The sequence below is a fragment of the Siphateles boraxobius genome, unplaced genomic scaffold, assembly GCF_051911475.1.
Source record: "Siphateles boraxobius isolate OS27281-9 unplaced genomic scaffold, OSU_SipBor_1 47, whole genome shotgun sequence".
NCBI classification, from domain to species: Eukaryota; Metazoa; Chordata; class Actinopteri; order Cypriniformes; family Leuciscidae; genus Siphateles; species Siphateles boraxobius.
Window position 1 is genome coordinate 3,194,965 of NW_027509108.1, and position 20,582 is coordinate 3,215,546.

The 20,582-nt window shown below is 45.5% G+C and overlaps 2 protein-coding genes across 2 annotated transcripts in view; both read left to right on the plus strand.

Annotated features, from left to right (window-relative positions):
* The window catches only part of LOC143710510 (B-cell receptor CD22-like), a 773,497-nt gene that overhangs the window by 647,331 nt on the left and 105,584 nt on the right, over nt 1-20,582 (plus strand). Inside the window, exons 8-9 of the mRNA XM_077201451.1 lie at nt 15,406-15,620; nt 19,055-19,076. Coding sequence (XP_077057566.1) covers nt 15,406-15,620; nt 19,055-19,076 — 237 coding nt within the window. The remainder of the gene's footprint in view (nt 1-15,405; nt 15,621-19,054; nt 19,077-20,582) is intronic.
* On the plus strand, nt 9,419-11,623 carry LOC143710527 (CMRF35-like molecule 2). Its single transcript, XM_077201466.1, has 6 exons — nt 9,419-9,534; nt 9,662-9,985; nt 10,200-10,247; nt 10,360-10,455; nt 10,769-10,821; nt 10,949-11,623. Exons 1-6 carry the CDS (start codon nt 9,492-9,494, stop codon nt 11,234-11,236), a joined length of 852 nt encoding a protein of 283 aa, XP_077057581.1. The 5' UTR covers nt 9,419-9,491; the 3' UTR covers nt 11,237-11,623.

Here is a 20,582-nt window from a genome sequence, read left to right on the forward strand (position 1 = left end):
CACAGTCAGAGACAGAACTGCTATCTCACAGAACAGTGCTTCTCAGTCACTTGGAATGCTTGGGTCTCACGGTCAACTGGACCAAGAGCTCATTACTGCCCAGCCAGCCAGAAAATCAGAGTGACTCAGACCTTCATACAGGACCAACATGTTCTTGTCCGCTCGGACAACATGTTTGTGGTATCCTATGTAAACCGTCAGGGCGGTGTCAGATCCAGAAATCTCTGCAATCTGACGGAACGCCTCCTTATTTGGTCTCAGATGCACCTGCGTTTGCTGAGGGCGACGCATGTGCCTGGCCATTTGAACGACGGCCCAGACAAACTGTCCAGGGACAATGTTCCCCAGGGGAATGGTCCCTGTAGCCCCAAACGGTCCAGAAGCTGTGGCGCCTATTCGGCAAAGCGGAAGTCGACCTATTTGCGTCAAAAAACAACGCTCAATGCCCGACGTTCTTCTCGAAGGACGAGGACGCGCTGGCCCAGGTTTGGCCCGCTATATGCTTTCCCTCCGGTCTCTCTGTTACCACAGGTGATCAAGAGAATCAGGGAAACGCGCCACTTGGTGCTCCTCATAGCCCCTCGTTGGGAGAACCAGATTTGGTTCCCGGAACTAGCACGGCTGTCACTTACAGCTCCGTGGCCGATTCCGGTGAAGGCAGATCTCATCTCTCAGGCTCGCGGCGCGATCTGGAATCCCCATCCAGAGCGCTGGTCTCTGCATGCATGGTTGATCAACGGGTACTCGTTGCCCTGCCAGAAGGAGTGATGAACACGATCATGCAGCCTAGAGCTCCTTCCACGAGAAGGCTCTACGCGTCTAAATGGTCGGTGTTCTCCGGATAGTGCACCGACAGAGGTCTGGACCCACGGGCATGCGGGGTGGCGTTCACCTTCCTACAAGAGCTGTTGGATAAGGGGAGGTCAAAGTATACGTGGCGGCCATGGCAGCGTTCGCAGAATCGATGCACGGCCAGTCACTGGGAAGACATGAGTTGGTCATCCGCTTCCTTAGAGGAGCTAGAAGGATGAACCCGCCGCGCCCCCCGTCGGTTCCTATGTGGGATCTTTCATTGGTCCTCGAGGCCCTGAAAGCCTTTCCATTTGAACCACTGGACTCCGTGGGGTTGAAATAACTATCACTGGAAACCATCTTTCTGACTGCACTGTCGTCAGTAAAACGTGTGGGGGACCTGCATGCGCTGTCTGTCAGCGCGTCGTGTCTTGAGTTCGGGCCGAATGACTCTGAAGTCATCCTCAGACCTAGACATGGCTATGTTCCTAAAGTGATGGGCACTCCATTCAGAGCTCAAGTTATTTCGCTGTCAGCTCTGCCAGCATCTGACAGCGAAAGTGAGGTGAATCTCCTCTGCCCTGTCAGGGCGCTGAGATTTTACATTACGCACTCCGCCTCCTTCAGGCGTTCAGAACAGCTTTTTGTTTCGTTTGGTGGGTGCACCAAGGGTCTCGCCTCCTCGAAACAGAGCCTGTCCAGATGGATAGTGGACGCTATAGCATCTGCTTACGCAATGCCCTCTGGGCATCAGGGCTCATTCCACGAGAGGCGTGGCCTCGTCGTGGGCGTGGTCCATCTTCCTGCTCAGATCACTCTCACGTGAATCAGCTCTCCTGGTTGAGCTGCACTAGTAGGGTATGTGCCATGTTCCTATACAGACCGGCCGCGCTGCTCTGTATTCCCAATGTGTGCTTATGTACAAGTGATGGCCCGCGTGGCTGGCCACCTTATTTTTTCCACTTTATGGGGTTCCCCTGAAAGTTCGGGGTCTCGTGTGGATGCTTGGCGCGCACGGCGTTGACAAAGTGTTCCCGTAGCGTGAGCTAAACTTACGCAATACGAGAGAACCTCTCGTAAGAGAATGATACTCCGTTACTAACGTAACCTCGGTTCTCTCTAGAGAGGGAACGAGTATTGCGTAACCGGCCGTGCTCGCGCCACGAGCGACTTCGCTTCAGTCGACGAAAAACCAGGGAAGTCAGCCTACAGCCCCTATTTTATACGCTAAGCCACGCCCATTCTGGCGGGCTGTGACGCTATGAAGGCGCGGGCGCCTCACTGGTAGGCTGCAGCAGTTGCCCGCAGGGCAGCCAATGAGCACGCGAGATGGCCTGCTCTAGGTCTGCTAGCTGCTGCACTGCGTTGACAATAAATACAAAATTAAGGATAATTTTTTGGCTTCAATATCTCGAGAAGATGAATCTTTCCCATAGCTTAAGCTAAACTTGCGCAATACTCGTTCCCTCTCTAGAGAGAACCGAGGTTACGTTAGTAACCGAGTATCGTTTTACCTCTTAAATGTGTGGACATATCAGCAATATATCAGCAAAAACCATCAACTGGAAACATGATCAGCAACACCAGTTCCCTTTCGTTGTCACTCCGAGTTACGTCGGATGACGACGAATGGGGTTTCGCTTAGAAAGCCTATCAACTTCGAGTATTACAAAACGAGCCAATGGCAAAGAAATGCCATGGGTCTGCGGAATTTGCATGACGTAACTCCGCCCCACCTCGTGGGTATAAAAGGAGGACGCCAGCAACAGGCAGATATGTTTTCGCTTCGGAGCCAAGTGTAATTCTTCACTCCTTAAGCTATCTCTGATTGTCAGCTTCTTACGAGACGAGCAACTCTCCAGTGTTGGTGTGACGGCGATCTCCCGGCGAGTGCACACTTCCTGCTTATCTGAGCGTGGTTTGCCAGCGAGTCTGTTCTCCGCGGGCGCTTCAGCACTGAGTTTCTCTCACAAAAAGAGCTTGCACGCGGCACGTCTTTTTAAAGATGCCTCGCCCGTGCACTTCTGGTTGCGGTCGACTGGTGTCTGACTCTGATGGGCACGAGCGCTGCTTGGTGTGTTTGGGCTTTGATCACGCTAAAGCAGCGCTCGTGGATGAGTCATGTTCTTTCAGTGGGAACATGACCATCGCAACACTTAGATCGAGACTCAAGGATCTCGCAAGAGTGAGAGTCCCCTCATCCACACCCCGATCTAGCGCCTCCTCGAGAGGCTCTACTTCGGCTGGTGGCCAGGGTGATCTGAGGGTGTCTGTGTGGAACAAAGCGCCGACTATGTGTCCGTGCCCCGCAGCACCTTCTCCAGTGTTGCAACCCGCGAGCGTTCAGGGGATCATCGCGGGACCGTCCTTTGAGGTCCCGCGGGTGTCCTTTGGCGCTCCAGAGGAAGATGCGATGTCGATCGCAGCATCACTAGGCGGGTCTGATTCGTCTGGAAGTGACGACTCGTCACAGCTGCCACCCTCGGGTGTGAATACGGCTGTGGCTCAGTCCGATCCAGAGATGACGGCCATGCTTTCCCGGGCGGCCGCAAGCATGGGTTTGGAGTGGAACCCTCCACCCTGTCCTGAGCGCTCGCGGCTGGACGATTGGTTTTTGGGTGCAGCTGCGGCTTCCCGTCCTCAGCCTGGCCCAATACCTTTCTTCCCGGACGTGCATGATGAAATCTCGAAGTCCTGGAAGACTCCCATGTCTTCCCGCGACCGCTCGTTGATTTCATCCGCCTTTCCTCCCCTCGATGGGGAAGCCGCCCGTGTGTACACTGGGCTCCCCCCGGTTGAGCGCTCTGTTGCGATGCAGTTGTGTCCTCAGAGTGCCTCTTCTCGCGACGAGCCTAAGCACCCATCCAAGGCCTGTAGGTTCTCGTCTACCCTAGTGGCGAAGTCCTACAGAGCGGCGGGACAGGCGGCTGCCTCTTTGCATGCCATGGCCACTCTGCAGGTCTATCAGGCGCAGATGCTAAGGGACATGCACGAGGGTAGGACGGACCCAGGGCTCTTCGATGAGCTGCGCGCCGCCACCGACCTCGCCCTCCGGGCGACGAAGGTGACCGCACGCTCCCTGGGTCTGGTGATGTCCACAGCTGTGGTCCAGGAGAGACACTTGTGGCTGTACCTGGCTGACATGCGGGACGCTGAGCGCTCTCGCCTGCTCGACTCCCCCATGTCCCAGGCCGGCCTATTCGGCGGTGCGGTGGAGGACTTCGCCCAACAGTTCTCCACCGCCCAGAAACAGACTGAGGCCATTAGGCACATTCTGCCCCGACGGCCCGCTGGTGCCTCCACCCAGCCGACCGGGCAGATCCCTCAGTCTGTTCGCCGCCGAGGGCGCCCTCCTGCGGCTCCCGCCCCTCCCGCCCGGCCCAAGCAGCAGCCTCCACTCAGGCCCGGTCGCGGAGGAATCCGTAAGAAGGCGCCCCAGCCCTCTCCAGCCCCGCCCCCCGCTAAACGCCGGGCCAAGCGGCGCTCCTGAGACGGGCTGCTCAGGGATGCTGAAAATTACTTCTCAGGAGATGGTAGCAGGACCACTCCTTCCCCCGGTGGAGGGCCGGGGGAGAATCTTTTGTTCTCCACTCCCCGCTGCTCACCCACGGGTGGGCAGCACCCTAATGTGGTTAAAGAAAGAAGTAACATTCCCATCCCTGAGCACACAGAGTTCTCGGACGACACGGTGCGCCACCTCCGAGCCGTGCACCCCTCGTCCCCCTCTGTCCCAGAGCCGGTTGGCAGTGCGCCCCGTCCCCGGACCGTGCCGCTCCCTTCCGCCTCTGTCGCCAGCCCCCTGGCAGAGCAGACCCCCGTGGAACGTTCTTCCTTCCCTGGTCTCCTCTGTCAGGGCGCGGTTAATGACTGTGCCCCCACACCGGGCCGCTATGCCGTCCACGACCGGGCCAGTCATTCCGCCCTGCTGCACCATCGGTGGGAAGTCTGTGGTCCGTATGACCCCGCTGGTACAGTTTTTGGGAGCCTGGCTAGAGCTCCCCCTCCTGTCCCGCTGGGTCGCACGGACGATCAGGCTCGGCTACGCGATTCAGTTCGCGCGGTCTCCTCCTCGCTTCAGGGGAGTCCGCTCCACTTTGGTCGGTGGCAACGCCCCTATCATGAGAGCAGAGATCGCCACCCTGCTGGCGAAGGGTGCGATCGAGACCGTCCCTCCGGCCGAGATGAGGACCGGCTTCTATAGCCCGTACTTCATTGTCCCCAAGAAAACCGGTGGGTTACGGCCAATCCTGGACCTGCGTGTGCTGAACCGTTCCCTTCACAGGCTGCCGTTCAAGATGCTCACTGCCAAACACATTCTCGGATGTGTGCGGCCCCAGGATTGGTTTGCAGCAATCGACCTGAAGGACGCCTACTTTCATGTCTCCATTCTCCCTCGACACAGACCGTTCCTTCGGTTTGCCTTCGAGGGGCAGGCATACCAGTACGCGGTTCTCCCTTTCGGGCTAGCCCTGTCTCCTCGCGTCTTCACGAAGGTCGTTGAGGCAGCCCTTGTTCCCCTTCGGGAACACGGGGTTCGTATCCTGAACTACATCGACGACTGGCTGATCCTAGCTCACTCTCGAGACCAGGTATGCGAACACAGGGACCTAGTGCTCCGGCACCTAGCTCGTCTGGGCCTTCGGGTCAACTGGGAAAAGAGCAAACTTTGCCCCGTGCAGAGGATCTCTTTTCTCGGTATGGACATCGACTCGGTCGCCATGTCCGCGCAGCTTACGAGCGAGCGCGCGCAGTCACTGCTGACTTGCCTGAGACAGTTCGAGGGCAAGAGTACGGTTCCACTGAAACTCTTTCAGAGGCTCCTGGGGCATATGGCATCTGCAGCCGTGGCAACACCGCTCGGATTGCTTCATATGAGACCGCTTCAGCTTTGGCTTCGCGACTTAGTCCCGAGGTGGGCATGGCAACACGGCACCTTCCGAGTAACTGTTACTCCATTCTGCCGTCAGACCTTCACCCCGTGGTCGGACCTCAGTTTTCTACGGGCCGGAGTGCCCCTGGAACGAGCTTCGCGGCATGTTGTTGTAACGACAGATGCCTCCTCCACGGGCTGGGGTGCCATGTGCAATGGACGTGCTGCCGCGGGCTCCTGGACAGGACCCCGCCGCCTCTGGCACATCAATTGCCTCGAGTTGCTGGTCGTACGTCTTGCTCTGCGCCGCTTCCGGGCCGTGCTCAAGAACCAACACGTACTAGTCCGTTCAGACAATACCGCCACTGTAGCGTACATCAACCATCAAGGTGGTCTACGCTCCCGCCGTATGTCGCAACTCGCCCGCCACCTCCTCATATGGAGTCAGAAGCATCTGAGGTCGCTTCATGCCATTTACATCCCCGGAGCCCTGAACTGTGCAGCCGACGAGCTCTCACGGCTTCAGCCCCTCCCGGGAGATTGGCGACTCCATCCCCAGTCGGTTCAGCTGATTTGGGACCAGTTCGGGGACGCACAGATAGATCTGTTTGCCTCTCACGACTCGACCCATTGCGCCCTGTATTATTCCCTGACCGAGGGCACGCTCGGCACGGATGCACTGTCGCACAGCTCGCCGCGGGGCCGCAAATATGCGTTTCCCCCAGTGAGCCTTCTTGCGCAGACCTTGCGCAAGGTCAGGGAGGACGAGGAGCAGGTCATTCTGGTCGCGCCATACTGGCCCGCCCGGACCTGGTTCTCCGAACTAGTACTCCTCGCGACAGCACCTCCCTGGCCGATTCCCCTGAGGAAGGACCTCCTTTCTCAGGGACGGGGCACCCTATGGCACCCTCGTCCCGATCTTTGGAACCTCCACGTGTGGCTCCTGGACGGGACGAAGCAGGTTTGAGTACCCTTCCACCTACGGTGGTGGCTACCATCACTTCCGCTAGAGCGTCGTCCACGAGACACGTCTACGCGTTGAAGTGGAACCTCTTCGTCAACTGGTGCTCTTCTCTTTAAGAAGACCCCCGGAGATGTTCGATTAGTGTCGTGCTTTCCTTCCTTCAAGATAGGCTGGAGCGAAGGCTGTCTCCCTCCACCCTGAAAGTCTATGTTGCCGCTATTGCCGCACACCATGACCCAGTCGAAGGTAAGTCTGTTGGAAGGCACGACCTGATCATCAGGTTCCTGAGAGGAGCGAGGAGACTGAATCCTCCTCGTCCTCCTCTCGTTCCCTCTTGGGACCTCTCAGTGGTTCTAACTGCCCTGCGGAGTGCTCCCTTTGAGCCTTTGCAATCAGTGGAGCTTAAGTTCCTGTCTATGAAGACAGCGCTCCTGGTTGCATTGGCCTCCATCAAGAGGGTGGGGGACTTGCATGCATTCTCCGTTGACGAAGCGTGCCTGGAATTTGGGCCGGCTTACTCTCACGTGATCCTGAGACCCCGGCCTGGATATGTGCCCAAGGTTCCTACCACTCCCTTCCGGGACCAGGTGGTGAACCTGCAAGCTCTGCCCCCGGAGGAGGCAGACCCAGCCTTGGCACTGCTCTGTCCAGTACGCGCCCTCCGCGCCTATGTAGACAGGACGCAGTGTTTCAGGACCTCAGACCAGCTCTTTGTCTGTTATGGTGGGAAGCTGAAGGGAAAGGCTCTCTCCAAGCAAAGGTTGTCTCACTGGATAGTGGACGCCATTGCCTTGGCATACCAGCAGCAAGGTCGACCGTGCCCCCTTGGTGTGACCGCCCACTCCACCCGGAGTGTGGCATCCTCTTGGGCTCTAGCGCATGGCACCTCGCTAACAGACATCTGCAGAGCTGCAGGCTGGGCGACACCAAACACATTCGCCAGATTCTACAATCTCCGAGTGGAGCCAGTGTCCTCTCATGTACTCGCTTCAACCAGCTAGTACTGGACCCGCTCAGGTGTCTTCGCTTGCTCGCCATTCCACTCCACGGACTGGATACGTGCGATATTCTCCTCAGGTGAGCTTCCCCGAAAAGCCCTGAGTTCCTCCAGCACTCCTGACGTTGGCGCCAGTGTCTATTGCCTGTGCGTCGGCTAGGTGCCTCCCGTGTGCATGGTCCCTCCCCTGAGCGACCCCCACATGTGTATTTCCACTGTAAGCCTCTTGAGCATGTGTCTTTCCCTTGGCAAGCCACCTTGCCTCCCCTGGGGTTGAAATATTCCACCTGCGGCTGGACACCCCAGTGTTCTCCATATGTCTCCTTCGGGTCATATGTGTATTCTCTAAGTCCCCCCCCTCTGGGTTGGCAGTAATTGCATATTTCCCCTAAACTTTGGGATATGCTCCCCAGTGTACCTTGGTATTCCTGTGCTAAATAGGAGTCCTTCGTCCGTGCCAGTCTCACGACAGGGATCTCAGATTTAAGCAGGGCACTGGAAGACAGCTGAGAAGGTGGCGTGATTAGACTGGTAACCCCATTCGTCGTCATCCGACGTAACTCGGAGTGACAACGAAAGGGAACGTCTCGGTTACGTATGTAACCCTCGTTCCCTGAGCAGGGAACGGAGACGTTACGTCTGCCTGCCACTTTCCGCTGTACCGCGGGGATCGCCTGAGCTCAGTCTTGGCTCATCAGCAAAGAAACATATCTGCCTGTTGCTGGCGTCCTCCTTTTATACCCACGAGGTGGGGCGGAGTTACGTCATGCAAATTCCGCAGACCCATGGCATTTCTTTGCCATTGGCTCGTTTTGTAATACTCGAAGTTGATAGGCTTTCTAAGCGAAACCCCATTCGTCGTCATCCGACGTAACGTCTCCGTTCCCTACTCAGGGAAAAAGGGTTACATACGTAACCGAGACGTTTCCTTTTATATCGGCATATTTATATGTTAGTTTTTCTCAGTTAAGGGCATTTAAATGTGAGGTTAGTCATTTTTGGATGCTAAAATATATAATGTTTTCTAGATAAAGTTCAGAGACTATAAGTGAGCCAAACATAGTCTAACTTTTGCATAAGTGATCCACATGTGCCTTTTTCTATTTGGAGAGTTGTAAATAGACTAAAGTCTACAATGCGCCTGAAAAGTAAATATTAAATTCCTCTATTATTTATGATTGATCATACCCTGGAATTACTGTAATTATCTATTTTTAAGTTAAGGTTGTGTTAGCATAATACTGAACCGTTTTCATATTTGATGAAAATATGGGGTGTATATTGTACTATAGCTGTTTTTTTTTTTCGTCACTGTAATCAATACACTGATCACACAATACTTGATAAACTTCATAGTTGACAGTTTAACACGAGGAAGTCCAGTGCCTCATTTGTTGCTCGATCTTACAGTTAAAATCATACAATTATAAATTAAATGCACAATTTAAAATGACTGATTGCCATTCCATTAGATAATAAAATATCAATTATCAAATGGCTTTTTTCAAGAAACATGCAACTGATTAAATTAAATTGGGCAAAAGTAATGAATTAAGTTAGTGAAGAGAAAATATCCAGTTTGTTTGATATTTATCAATGTCATTTAGACATTTTTAAATGTGAGTGACGGGTCTAAATCCTCTCTGAGGCCACATGAAAACATGACACAGATTGAACTAAATCTATTTTGAAATGCACAGTAAGCTTTTAAAGTCAAGATATTTTAGGACCCGGTATAGTGATGCATTTGGAAATAAAGGGAAGGAGAAGTTAAGCCTTACACCATATGTGTGCCAGTACGGAAGAAAGAGACATCTGTCAATGTTTAAGGATTTTATTAAGTCAAAAAAGTGCCGTAAAGCTTCACCATGTGGAACCTTATTCTTCTTTTCTGGTCCTGCATTCGTATCGGTGAGTTAAAGATTTGTATGTGCGACTTTTAAACTCCTCTAATTTTCACTGGTCTTGTATTCCTGCAGCAGTCAGTCTTTCTTAATACAGTAAACATTCTAATCCTCGCTAATATGTGTGTTTTCAGCTGTTGTTGGTGCTTACAGCATAATGTCTGGATACAGAGGAGGGAAAGTTGAGATCAGATGCTCATATAAATCTGGATATGAATCAAATTCAAAGTATTTTTGTAAAGGGGAGTGTTTATTGTTAAATAAAAACATCATGGTTAAATCAGGATCTCCAGATAAAGACGAGAGATTCTCTCTGACTGACGACACGAAGGCCAGAGTTTTCACCGTCACCATCACTGATCTGAGAACAGAGGATGAAGGAAAATACTGGTGTGCTGTGAGGAGGACTGTGCCTTTCCCTGATGTCTATTCAGAGATTGTGTTGCTGGTTAAACTGGGTAAGTGCTTGATGCCACTTCTACTAATTGAACTATAGCAATAGTCTAAATTAATGTTTGTATCTGTTTTGAATTGAATTGAGTTCTGCTCATGTAGTGTATAATAACTGAATTCTAGTCCGTCTTCATTGTTATCCCTTTGGATAAGAAGACGACTGAAGTTTTAACTATTTTTTATTTACGTTTTTAATTACGAGCACACATGTTTCATCAGATCCACTGGCTCAAACTCCTTTACCCCAAACTTCTTCACCTGACACAGGTAAACGCCTCTCAACATCTCACACACTCGCTGCTGATATTGCCATCAAACATCTCTCATTTCATTCTGTGAACCAGATGCTTAGCAATTTTTATTTTTTTTCTATTCTCAGGGTCAATTGGCATCATCATCGCAGGAGTTTTGTTTTTGCTCCTGTTATGTGCATTACCGCTTGTTGTGGCCGTACGAAAGAAAAAGCTGACTTGTGGTAATATTTTTTAACGATATATTAATAAATAAAATCAGCATTACACGTGTATTCAGACAGTGAGGACAGTTTATAGTCCCTAATGATGGGAAATCTCTGTGAAAAAAGACATAATCATTCAGATTAAAACAATTGGGTTTGTAAAAAAAGGATTTCATGTTTTCTTTCTGTTCAGATTTTTTTTTTAGTCAGATTCTTGCTGTCTAAACAAAACAAACGAGACATTGACACAATTTCATGATTCAAGCTAACATGAAGGACTGAATTCAGATACTGGAAGTTTTGAAACTTATATAACATGCCTCTATCACAGGTCTCGCCTTCTTCACTGCAAGGCTTCCTCTGGCATTAAGAAAAGGAGAAGAGGTGAGTCAGAATCATCTTCCTTACACATTTACAACATTATTAATTGTAGTTCGTCTCAAGTATAAGTATAGGTTCACTTTCTTGCTCAACGATGATGAAGCAATTATTTCCTTCTTCCAATGTACAGAATGAATATGATAAAGGGGGCCCGACTGTCCAGCCAAACTCACACACACCTCGAAGTGATACTAGTTCGGCAGCAAACGAGATTCACAGACCTGCGAACACAGAACCAGCTGACACCGACCTTTACTATATAAATGTTGCTGCTGCAGCGACCAACAGTCTGAGTCCAGATCAGATCTACACAGAAATGAACGCCAGTAGACAGAGTCACGTTTATCAGTGTCTCACAGCTGATTCTGCTCAAGAAGAGTCCATCTATCACACTATTGTTAAAAAACAGACTGACTGAATACAGGTGCCTCATCAACAAACAACCAAACCCCTTATTTTGCTTCACACTTTTGTTGCATATGAATGTTTATTATGATTTAAAACATGGTACAGTATTCTTAAATAATATTGTCTAATAAATGTATGACTGGTGTAAATATTTGAATATTTGATTATTAATTTTGTAAACTCAGTCAGTGGGTGACAGTAACCATACTGTAAAGAGTGATGTTCACCAATTAGCAGGCTTATCAGGACAATGACTTCATGGTGCCACTGATTGGCTGATGACAACACAAGAAAAAAAACGTTTCGGATCCTTACTAATGGCTTTCCTGAACTGTGGAATTAAAAAGAGTGTTGGCATTTACTGTAAAATTACAAAATGTTGGCAATTTAAAACATATTTGGTATGGAAACACTGTTTAAATGGCTGTCAATGGAGAAAGATGCTGTTTAAACAATGTAGTGTAGTTACGACATCTACCAGCAGGGGTTAATGGGTTAATATGACATCTACCAGCAGGGGTTAATGGGTAAATATGACATCTATCAGCAGGGGTTGATGGGTTAATGTGACATCTACCAGCAGGGGTTAATGGGTTAATATGACATCTATCAGCAGGGGTTAATGGGTTAATATGACATCTATCAGCAGGGGTTCATGGGTTAATATGACATCTACCAGCAGGGGTTAATGGGTTAAAATGACATCTATCAGCAGAGGTTAATGGGTTAATGTGACATCTACCAGCGGGGGTTAATGTGACATCTATCAGCAGTGGTTAATGGGTTAATGTGACATCTATCAGCAGAGGTTAATGGGTTAATGTGACATCTACCAGCAGGGGTTAATGGGTTAATATGACCTCTATCAGCAGGGGTTAATGGGTTAATATGACATCTATCAGCAGGGGTTAATGGGTTAATGTGACATCTATCAGCAGAGGTTAATGGGTTAATGTGACATCTATCAGCAGGGGTTAATGGGTTAATGTGACATCTATCAGCAGATGTTAATGGGTTAATGTGACATCTATCAGCAGATGTTAATGGGTTAATGTGACATCTATCAGCACAGGTTAATGGGTTAATATGACATCTACCAGCAGGGGTTAATGGGTTAAAATGACATCTATCAGCAGAGGTTAATGGGTTAATGTGACATCTACCAGCAGGGGTTAATGGGTTAATGTGACATCTACCAGCGGGGGTTAAGGGGTTAATATGACATCTATCAGCAGGGGTTAATGGGTTAATATGACATCTACCAGCAGGGGTTAATGGAGTTAATATGACATCTACCAGCAGGTGTTAATGGTTTAATATGACATATATCAGCAGGGGTTAATGGGTTAATGTGACATCTATCAGCAGGGGTTGATGGGTTAATGTGACATCTATCAGCAGGGGTTGATGGGTTAATGTGACATCTATCAGCAGGGGTTAATGGGTTAATGTGACATCTATCAGCAGAGGTTAATGGGTTAATGTGACATCTATCAGCAGGGGTTAATGGGTTAATGTGACATCTATCAGCAGATGTTAATGGGTTAATGTGACATCTATCAGCAGATGTTAATGGGTTAATGTGACATCTATCAGCAGAGGTTAATGGGTTAATATGACATCTACCAGCAGGGGTTAATGGGTTAAAATGACATCTATCAGCAGAGGTTAATGGGTTAATGTGACATCTACCAGCAGGGGTTAATGGGTTAATGTGACATCTACCAGCGGGGGTTAAGGGGTTAATATGACATCTATCAGCAGGGGTTAATGGGTTAATATGACATCTATCAGCAGGGGTTGATGGGTTAATGTGACATCTACCAGCAGGGGTTAATGGGTTAATATGACATCTATCAGCAGGGCTTAATGGGTTAATATGACATTTACCAGCAGGGGTTAATGGAGTTAATATGACATCTACCAGCAGGTGTTAATGGTTTAATATGACATATATCAGCAGGGGTTAATGGGTTAATGTGACATCTATCAGCATGGGTTGATGGGTTAATGTGACATCTATCAGCAGGGGTTGATGGGTTAATATGACATCTATCAGCAGGGGTTAATGGGTTAATATGACATCTATCAGCAGGGGTTGATGGGTTAATATGACATCTATCAGCAGGGGTTGATGGGTTAATATGACATCTACCAGAAGGGGTTAATGGGTTAATATGACATCTATAAGCAGGGGTTGATGGGTTAAAATGACATCTATCAGCAGAGGTTAATGGGTTAATGTGACATCTACCAGCAGGGGTTAATGGGTTAATGTGACATCTATCAGCAGTGGTTAATGGGTTAATGTGACATCTATCAGCAGGGGTTGATGGGTTAATGTGACATCTACCAGCAGGGGTTAATGGGTTAATATGACATCTATCAGCAGGGGTTAATGGGTTAATATGACATCTACCAGCAGGGGTTAATGGAGTTAATATGACATCTACCAGCAGGTGTTAATGGTTTAATATGACATATATCAGCAGGGGTTAATGGGTTAATGTGACATCTATCAGCATGGGTTGATGGGTTAATGTGACATCTATCAGCAGGGGTTGATGGGTTAATATGACATCTATCAGCAGGGGTTAATGGGTTAATATGACATCTATCAGCAGGGGTTGATGGGTTAATATGACATCTATCAGCAGGGGTTGATGGGTTAATATGACATCTACCAGAAGGGGTTAATGGGTTAATATGACATCTATAAGCAGGGGTTGATGGGTTAAAATGACATCTACCAGCAGGGGTTAATGGTTTTAATATGACATATATCAGCAGGGGTTGATGGGTTAATGTGACACTCAAATGACATGAAAGACACCATATTCGATCAAAAGAGATCTACAAATATTATAATAAGTGCATGCAGTTTTATCAAGTGTGGAAAAAAGAATTTTTGTAATTTTAAATACATATTTGAGGTGATTTTAGTGAGTTTACTGCTGCACACAAGAGAAACACAGTCCCGCCACTGACCTGTAAGTACTGTATGACACATCACATATGAGCTCTTTTAAGATCATGTAGAGCTGGATGTGATTAGAGATACAGAAGGGGAAGGAAATATATATTTCAGTTGCTGATGCCACATTATTCTCTCAGTACGGAAGAGAACGACAGTAACGTTTGTCACACAGAATTTGTTCTTTTATTGAAGCGAAACGCTTGTCATATTTCATCATGTTGGACGTCCTGCTGCTGTTTTCCAGCATCTGTACAGGTGAGTTTGAGACTCTCAGCTCTTTTACACAGAGTTTGACATCTTCTCTTGTTCTTCCTCTTTATCACATGATCATCCGACTCATATGGATGATATTTGTAAGTTATTATTCTGGCCTGCTTATGTCTCTTTCTCACACATAACAGCTCTATATAATGATATGTGTGTTTTCAGCTGTTGTTGTCGGAGCTTCACGGACAATTACTGGATACAGAGGACAGAGAGTTGAGATCAGATGCTCATATGAGTCTGGATATGAAACATATTCAAAGTATTTTTGTAAAGGGGAGTGTAATTACATTGGAAATAGAAACATCACGGTTAAATCAGGATCTCCAGATAAACACGAGAGATTCTCTCTGACTGACGACACGACGGCCAGAGTTTTCACCGTCACCATCACTGATCTGAGAACAGAGGATGCAGGAAAATACTGGTGTGTTGTGGAGAAGCCTTTGCCTTTGGCTTTGTCTTTGAAGTTGCTTGATGACTTTTCAGAGATTTTTTTGCTGGTTAAAGAGAGTAAGTGAATAATCTGACATTTATTGCAGAAATGTACATTGTCCTGCTTTATTCATGGTTATATGCAAGTTTTAGATGAGTGTGCTAATCTATAAATAATAAACAAATTCAGTCTGTTTTTCCTTTCAACCGTCAGGTAACAAGTGAAAAGACCTGAGGTTTCAACAAACAGCTTATTTTCAGTCAATATGTGTGTGTGTGTGTGTGTGTGTGTGTGTGTGTGTGTGTGTGTGTGTGTGTGTGTGTGTGTGTGTGTGTGTGTGTGTGTGTGTGTGTGTGTGTGTGTGTGTGTGTGTGTGTGTGTGTGAGTGAGTGTGTGAGTGTGTGTCAAAAAACACACTGTTCACATTTAAATTCATAATTTTCTAATATCTATAGTGAGTCTCCATTTTTCTCTGTTTTAGATCCTCCCAGGAGCGTCTCAGTGTTGATGAGTGGATCTGGTGTAATAGTGGAGGGAGATTCAGTGACTCTGAAGTGCATCAGTGACTCAAACCCTCCTGCTCTGAACTTCAGCTGGTTTAAGGAGGATGAAACCTCAGCTGTTGGATCTGGACAGAGTTTCAGTGCACTACAGAGTGGACGCTTCTACTGTCAGGCTCACAATCAACATGGATCTCAGAGATCAGACGCTGTAACTGTCACAGGTGAAGCTTTTATTAACACACTCCTGTATCTTCACATCATTCATCAGTTTGGAGAGTTAATCATGATGATCTTCCTCTTTCAGTTAATCATGTTGCTGGTAGAAATGTGATTATGATCACAGCGGCATCTGGAGGATTATTCTTCATCATCATCATCATCATCATCGTATTAATATTATTTTTAATGTAAATAAAAAATTATCAATAAAGAGTACACACACACATATATATATATATATATATATATATATATATATATATATATATATATATATATATGTTCAAACTAATTCATAAAGATATTTGATTAAAATTGTATAATTTTGTTGTGTTTTTGACAGTCAAAAAAAAAGGATAAACCGAAGATCTGCTATAAATGAGGTGAGATGATTAAAGAACCACATAACAATATCATTAAAGGAACAAAAATAGCTTTTTCGAATATTTAGAGATGTTTTTTTAATGGCTGGTTCAACTTGTGATCAAGTCAGATTACATCATATGTTGGGAAATTATCAAACTGCTCGAACATCTCGTAACAAACTGACAAACTCTGATTGAGACATAAACTCACACTGTTTAAAATCTCTTCTTCTTTTTCGTGCTGTAAATTCCTTCTCTCTGTTTCCCTGTAGAACGACGATCCCAGTGCAGGTTCATATACAGCTCTTGACCTCAAGTCCAGATCATCTGACCTCTACGACACACTCACAGTAAGAGGAATATCAAAAACTACACGTGCAAAAGAGTTTGTGCATTCAGCAGTCAGATAATAATCAATGAGTCTTTCACACAGTCTGTCCATCCCAGACCTGCTGTTCACCAGTCGGGCTCTTCTGAATATGAGAATCTGTCTCTTCAGTAGCACTTCAAGTCTTCTCAAGAAGAAACTCTCCTCACTCTTACTCAACAGATACTAAACAGTCCTTACATTCAGTGTTTACAAGCTATACTATATCTCACCAACAGTAATAATTTTTTTTTTAAATCTGTGAGAAATATTACTTCTACCATTGTAGTGTTGGCTATATTCATGTGTGTGGTTTTTTTTTTTTTTATTATTGTTTGCAGATCCAAGTAAATGTTTTTCCCTTAACAATAACAAAACATGCCAAGGTGAAGCACTAGTTAAACTTTACTCAACTTGTGTTGCTTCATTGAACATGCCCACATCACAACTACCAATGAAAATAAGCGACTTTATGTGAGAAACTGTGAACACACCTTTAAAGTTAAACCTCTGCAGGGAAGTGATGTTTTTCATAGCTTTTGTAGAAAGTAATGGATTATGTTCATTAATAAATGAGTTTTCCACTGTGAGCTGTTGCTTTATTAAATGACTTATAAGTATAGTGTGAGTAAATCATGTCCGAGTATATAGCAGTTTATTAAAGGGTTTTATCTTTATTAATTTTTAAATAACACATTCAAACGAGACATCCAAGATAATATCATCATGCTCATCATGATCCGGCTAATTAGGTTCTTCGAACACTCCTGCCGGTTATGATTAGTATCGCTGGATTGAGTTATCTGAGATAATTGCGCGTTCATGCGCTGGGTTAAAAGGGGATATGTATCGATAGTAGAAACATTGATCAGCAACGCTGCTATTGGCTGCTCACCGTGGCCAAAGAGCGCGCTCGTTTTTTTTCTCCACAGAAGAGCAAGAGTTATTGCTTGAAGGATATGCAGAATTTGAAAACTTAATTAAAACGCCAGGGAACACCTCAAAGTGTGCAAAAGCCAAGAGAGAGGACTGGCAAAATGTAGCAGACAAATTAAGTTTGTAGTTAGATGTTTTTATCACTTATTAAAGTATATATTTTGATATTTTAATAATTTCTAAATAATTAATAAATTTGTTCAATGTAATGTCAGAGTCACCATCCACTACTAGAACATGGGAACAAGTAAAAGTGAAGTACTAGAATATTGTAAAATCTAACATTGTTCTTACTAACTATTGTTTAGTTAACTTTACTTAATCTCCGATAATGTGTTGAACTTACTTTAAAAAAAAAATGTAATCAGTACTATTTGCATGCTATGCCTTCATTACTCAGAAAACACTATTAAACATTACTCGGCTGATTTAAGTAGCATTTTGCCAAAGCAAAAAAAAACAAACAAAAAAAAACAGGCGGGGCAAATGGTTTTTGATGCGGGGCAATTCTTAATAGACTTTTCACTAATTTCTTCCACTTCTGCAGTCATCGTTCTTCATAAATTCATGTAGATTTCCTAAAATCAACCTAATATTTCTCACCATTATTGTGATTAGTGTTCCCTTTGGTTGGGCACTTGGAACTTCATTAATATCATTCTGATTCTCTTCCAATTGATGCAGTGATGCAACATGAAATCACAGTTATTTGATTTCAAAGGAAGTGAAGTAATAAATATTATATTTATAGTTAAATTATTTTCATGTTCTTAATGAATGCATTTATGATTTATAAAATTACTATCATGTTTAATAATGATCTTTTTACATTTTAATTGCAAACACTTATGGCATGAACTTTTAATTGGGTTGATATAATCCCTCTATATTTGTGACAATATCTTGCAATTTTGCTTGAGTCACACACAGACTTCAACATTCAGCATGCAAACCACAACAATGGTAACAATTTTTTTTAAATTACTTTTATTAATTAGACCATTGCAATTTTATTTGCTGTCTCTTGTCAGTATAACCCCAATAACGATAGCAAATACAGTTTTAATGGTAAAATAAAGCCAAAAATGGTAAAACAAAGCAATTCATTTATTCATGCCGCAATGCACTCTGGGAGTACACTTCATCAGATCACAGATATAATTAAGTTGACAAAACTTAAATAGATTAAGTAAGAAGAACTTGATGTAATTAAGTTATGCTTACTTACTTAAATTAAGGCAACGAGTTTGCACAATTTAATTAAGTAAACTGAACTAATTCGTTTTTACAGTGTACATAATAGTAATTTGTACTAACTAATCTCTTTTAAAAAGGCACTGTTAATAAATGTTTGCCTGTTTATAAAAGCAACCAAGAAAAAGGCTGAGAAAAAAAGAAAAGAAAAACAAACAGGTGGTAGTCCTGCACCCCCACATTATACCCAGGCAGACGAGCTGGCCCTTGGGTTGAATGTGAACGACCCATTTGTGAAGGGCATCCATGGGTTCAGCTCTTCCAGACCCACAGCAGGACCAGTAGCAGCAACACCTTCACTGCTGGGAAATGAACTTTAAATGATCCTAGTACACTGTGAAATAATTAGTTGCTGCATTGAATTAAGTAGGCCTATAATCCAAATGGCTGCCCAGTCATATCAGCTGTTAAACCTTGAGTAGCAATGAATTGCTTTGACTTGTGAAAGTCTACATGTGTGACTGTGAAACTACATTGTTAATGTAAAAAGAAAAACGTTGCCATGAGTTATTGATCACATTTCCCCCCAGTGTACTTCATTGTAATGAAATTGTGTTTTCCTCTTTTGTGCAGTTTTAAACAATACACCAACACTTTTATCTGTTCCCAAGCAAGAGGCTGAAGCATGTGCAGTAAGTGGACTTTTTCTAATGTTACATCAAAAGGGAAGAAAGTAGCTACAACACTTTGTAATGCCCATTTCCCCCCTTATTTGCAGGCAAAAGATGACTTGATCACTGGCTTTTCTTTACAAAGAACAATTAAAATAAAAATCAAGGAACTAAGCATATTTGTCTTGTCTTTTATTAAACATTAATGAAATGTTTTATATTTTTTTCTGATGGTGCAATGTTGTGTAGTATGGCACATGCGATGTCACAGGCCCTGTCAGGTGCAACCCTCAGACTTTTCAGACACTTTAGTTGGCTAAAGTTCACTTCATTGTGTGCCCTTGTCCTGGCTAGAGCTGCATTGTAACTGGTCTGGGGTTTGGGTCAGGGAATGGGGTCATAAAACACCTGTCTCCAAGCAGGATCCTGTTGTAATCACCTGTTTAATGGAAAAATTCAGTTCTGTTAGGATAAGCATACGTGTATGTAATACAGTGAGCTTGAAATTTATATTGTTCCTTACCACGTTCAAATAATGTGCATAAATCTCTGAAAATTCTTGAGTCATGCACAGATCCTGGCCATATTTGTGATATGGAACATAGTCACACACCATCTAAGAGATTTTAGTCAGTCAACTGCCTTTTTAAAATTTGATATAATACTAATCTGGATAAGAATCGCAATAGTAACTTGCCTGCACTGTTATTAAAGCCCGACTCCGCCGAGTCGAACATTTATGCGTTTCCAACAAATTAATGATGTAAACGACATCCTCATGTCGCTGCGCTAAAAAACTTCCCGTATCAGCTCCGCTTATAAAGCCGCGATCTAATCCTGTTAACATGAAATAAGCCTGCTCGCGAGCAGGTTCAAGCTGGCGCACCTGTTGCTATGACAGCAAGTCCAGGATAAGCGTCGAAGAACCAAACAATCCAAGATCATGCCAAATCACCAACAATCAAATCCAGCTAACTGAGTTAGCAACGTACGAAGAACGGGCCCCAGGCCTGGATTTTATGTTGTGTTGTGTTTTGTTTATGTTTTATTACACAACAGGAGTCCCTTTGTCCCACGGTGATTAAGAAGACAGAAGGATATGATAGGGCCCTCAAAGACAACTATAGGACTATGGTAATCAGGACTGACATCAACGACCCATTGATCGAGGGCTAATCTAATCACCAGTTGTTCACCTCAACCCTCCATTCCTTAGACAAAGATGTGAACGACCATGGACTGCCCAGGGCCACCACACAAAGAAAGGCTCTAAGAGAAAGATAATCTTTATACACATTGGCTTACCACCACAAAAATGCACAGGGAACTATAAGGAACAGATCTTACAAATCTCCTTTACTATCCAGGGAACTGTGCGCACACAGTGGAAACAACACCTGGAACAACAGCCAATGTAATCTCAC

What these genes read in the sequence shown, in the direction of transcription:
- LOC143710527 (XM_077201466.1), top strand. Translation starts at nt 9,492, where the DNA reads ATGTGGAACCTTATTCTTCTTTTCTGGTCCTGCATTCGTATCG. An exon ending in TGTGTTGCTGGTTAAACTGG is followed by an intron (nt 9,986 to 10,199) that starts GTAAGTGCTTGA and finishes ATGTTTCATCAG; the next exon opens with ATCCACTGGCTCAAACTCCT. An exon ending in CATTAAGAAAAGGAGAAGAG is followed by an intron (nt 10,822 to 10,948) that starts GTGAGTCAGAAT and finishes TCCAATGTACAG; the next exon opens with AATGAATATGATAAAGGGGG.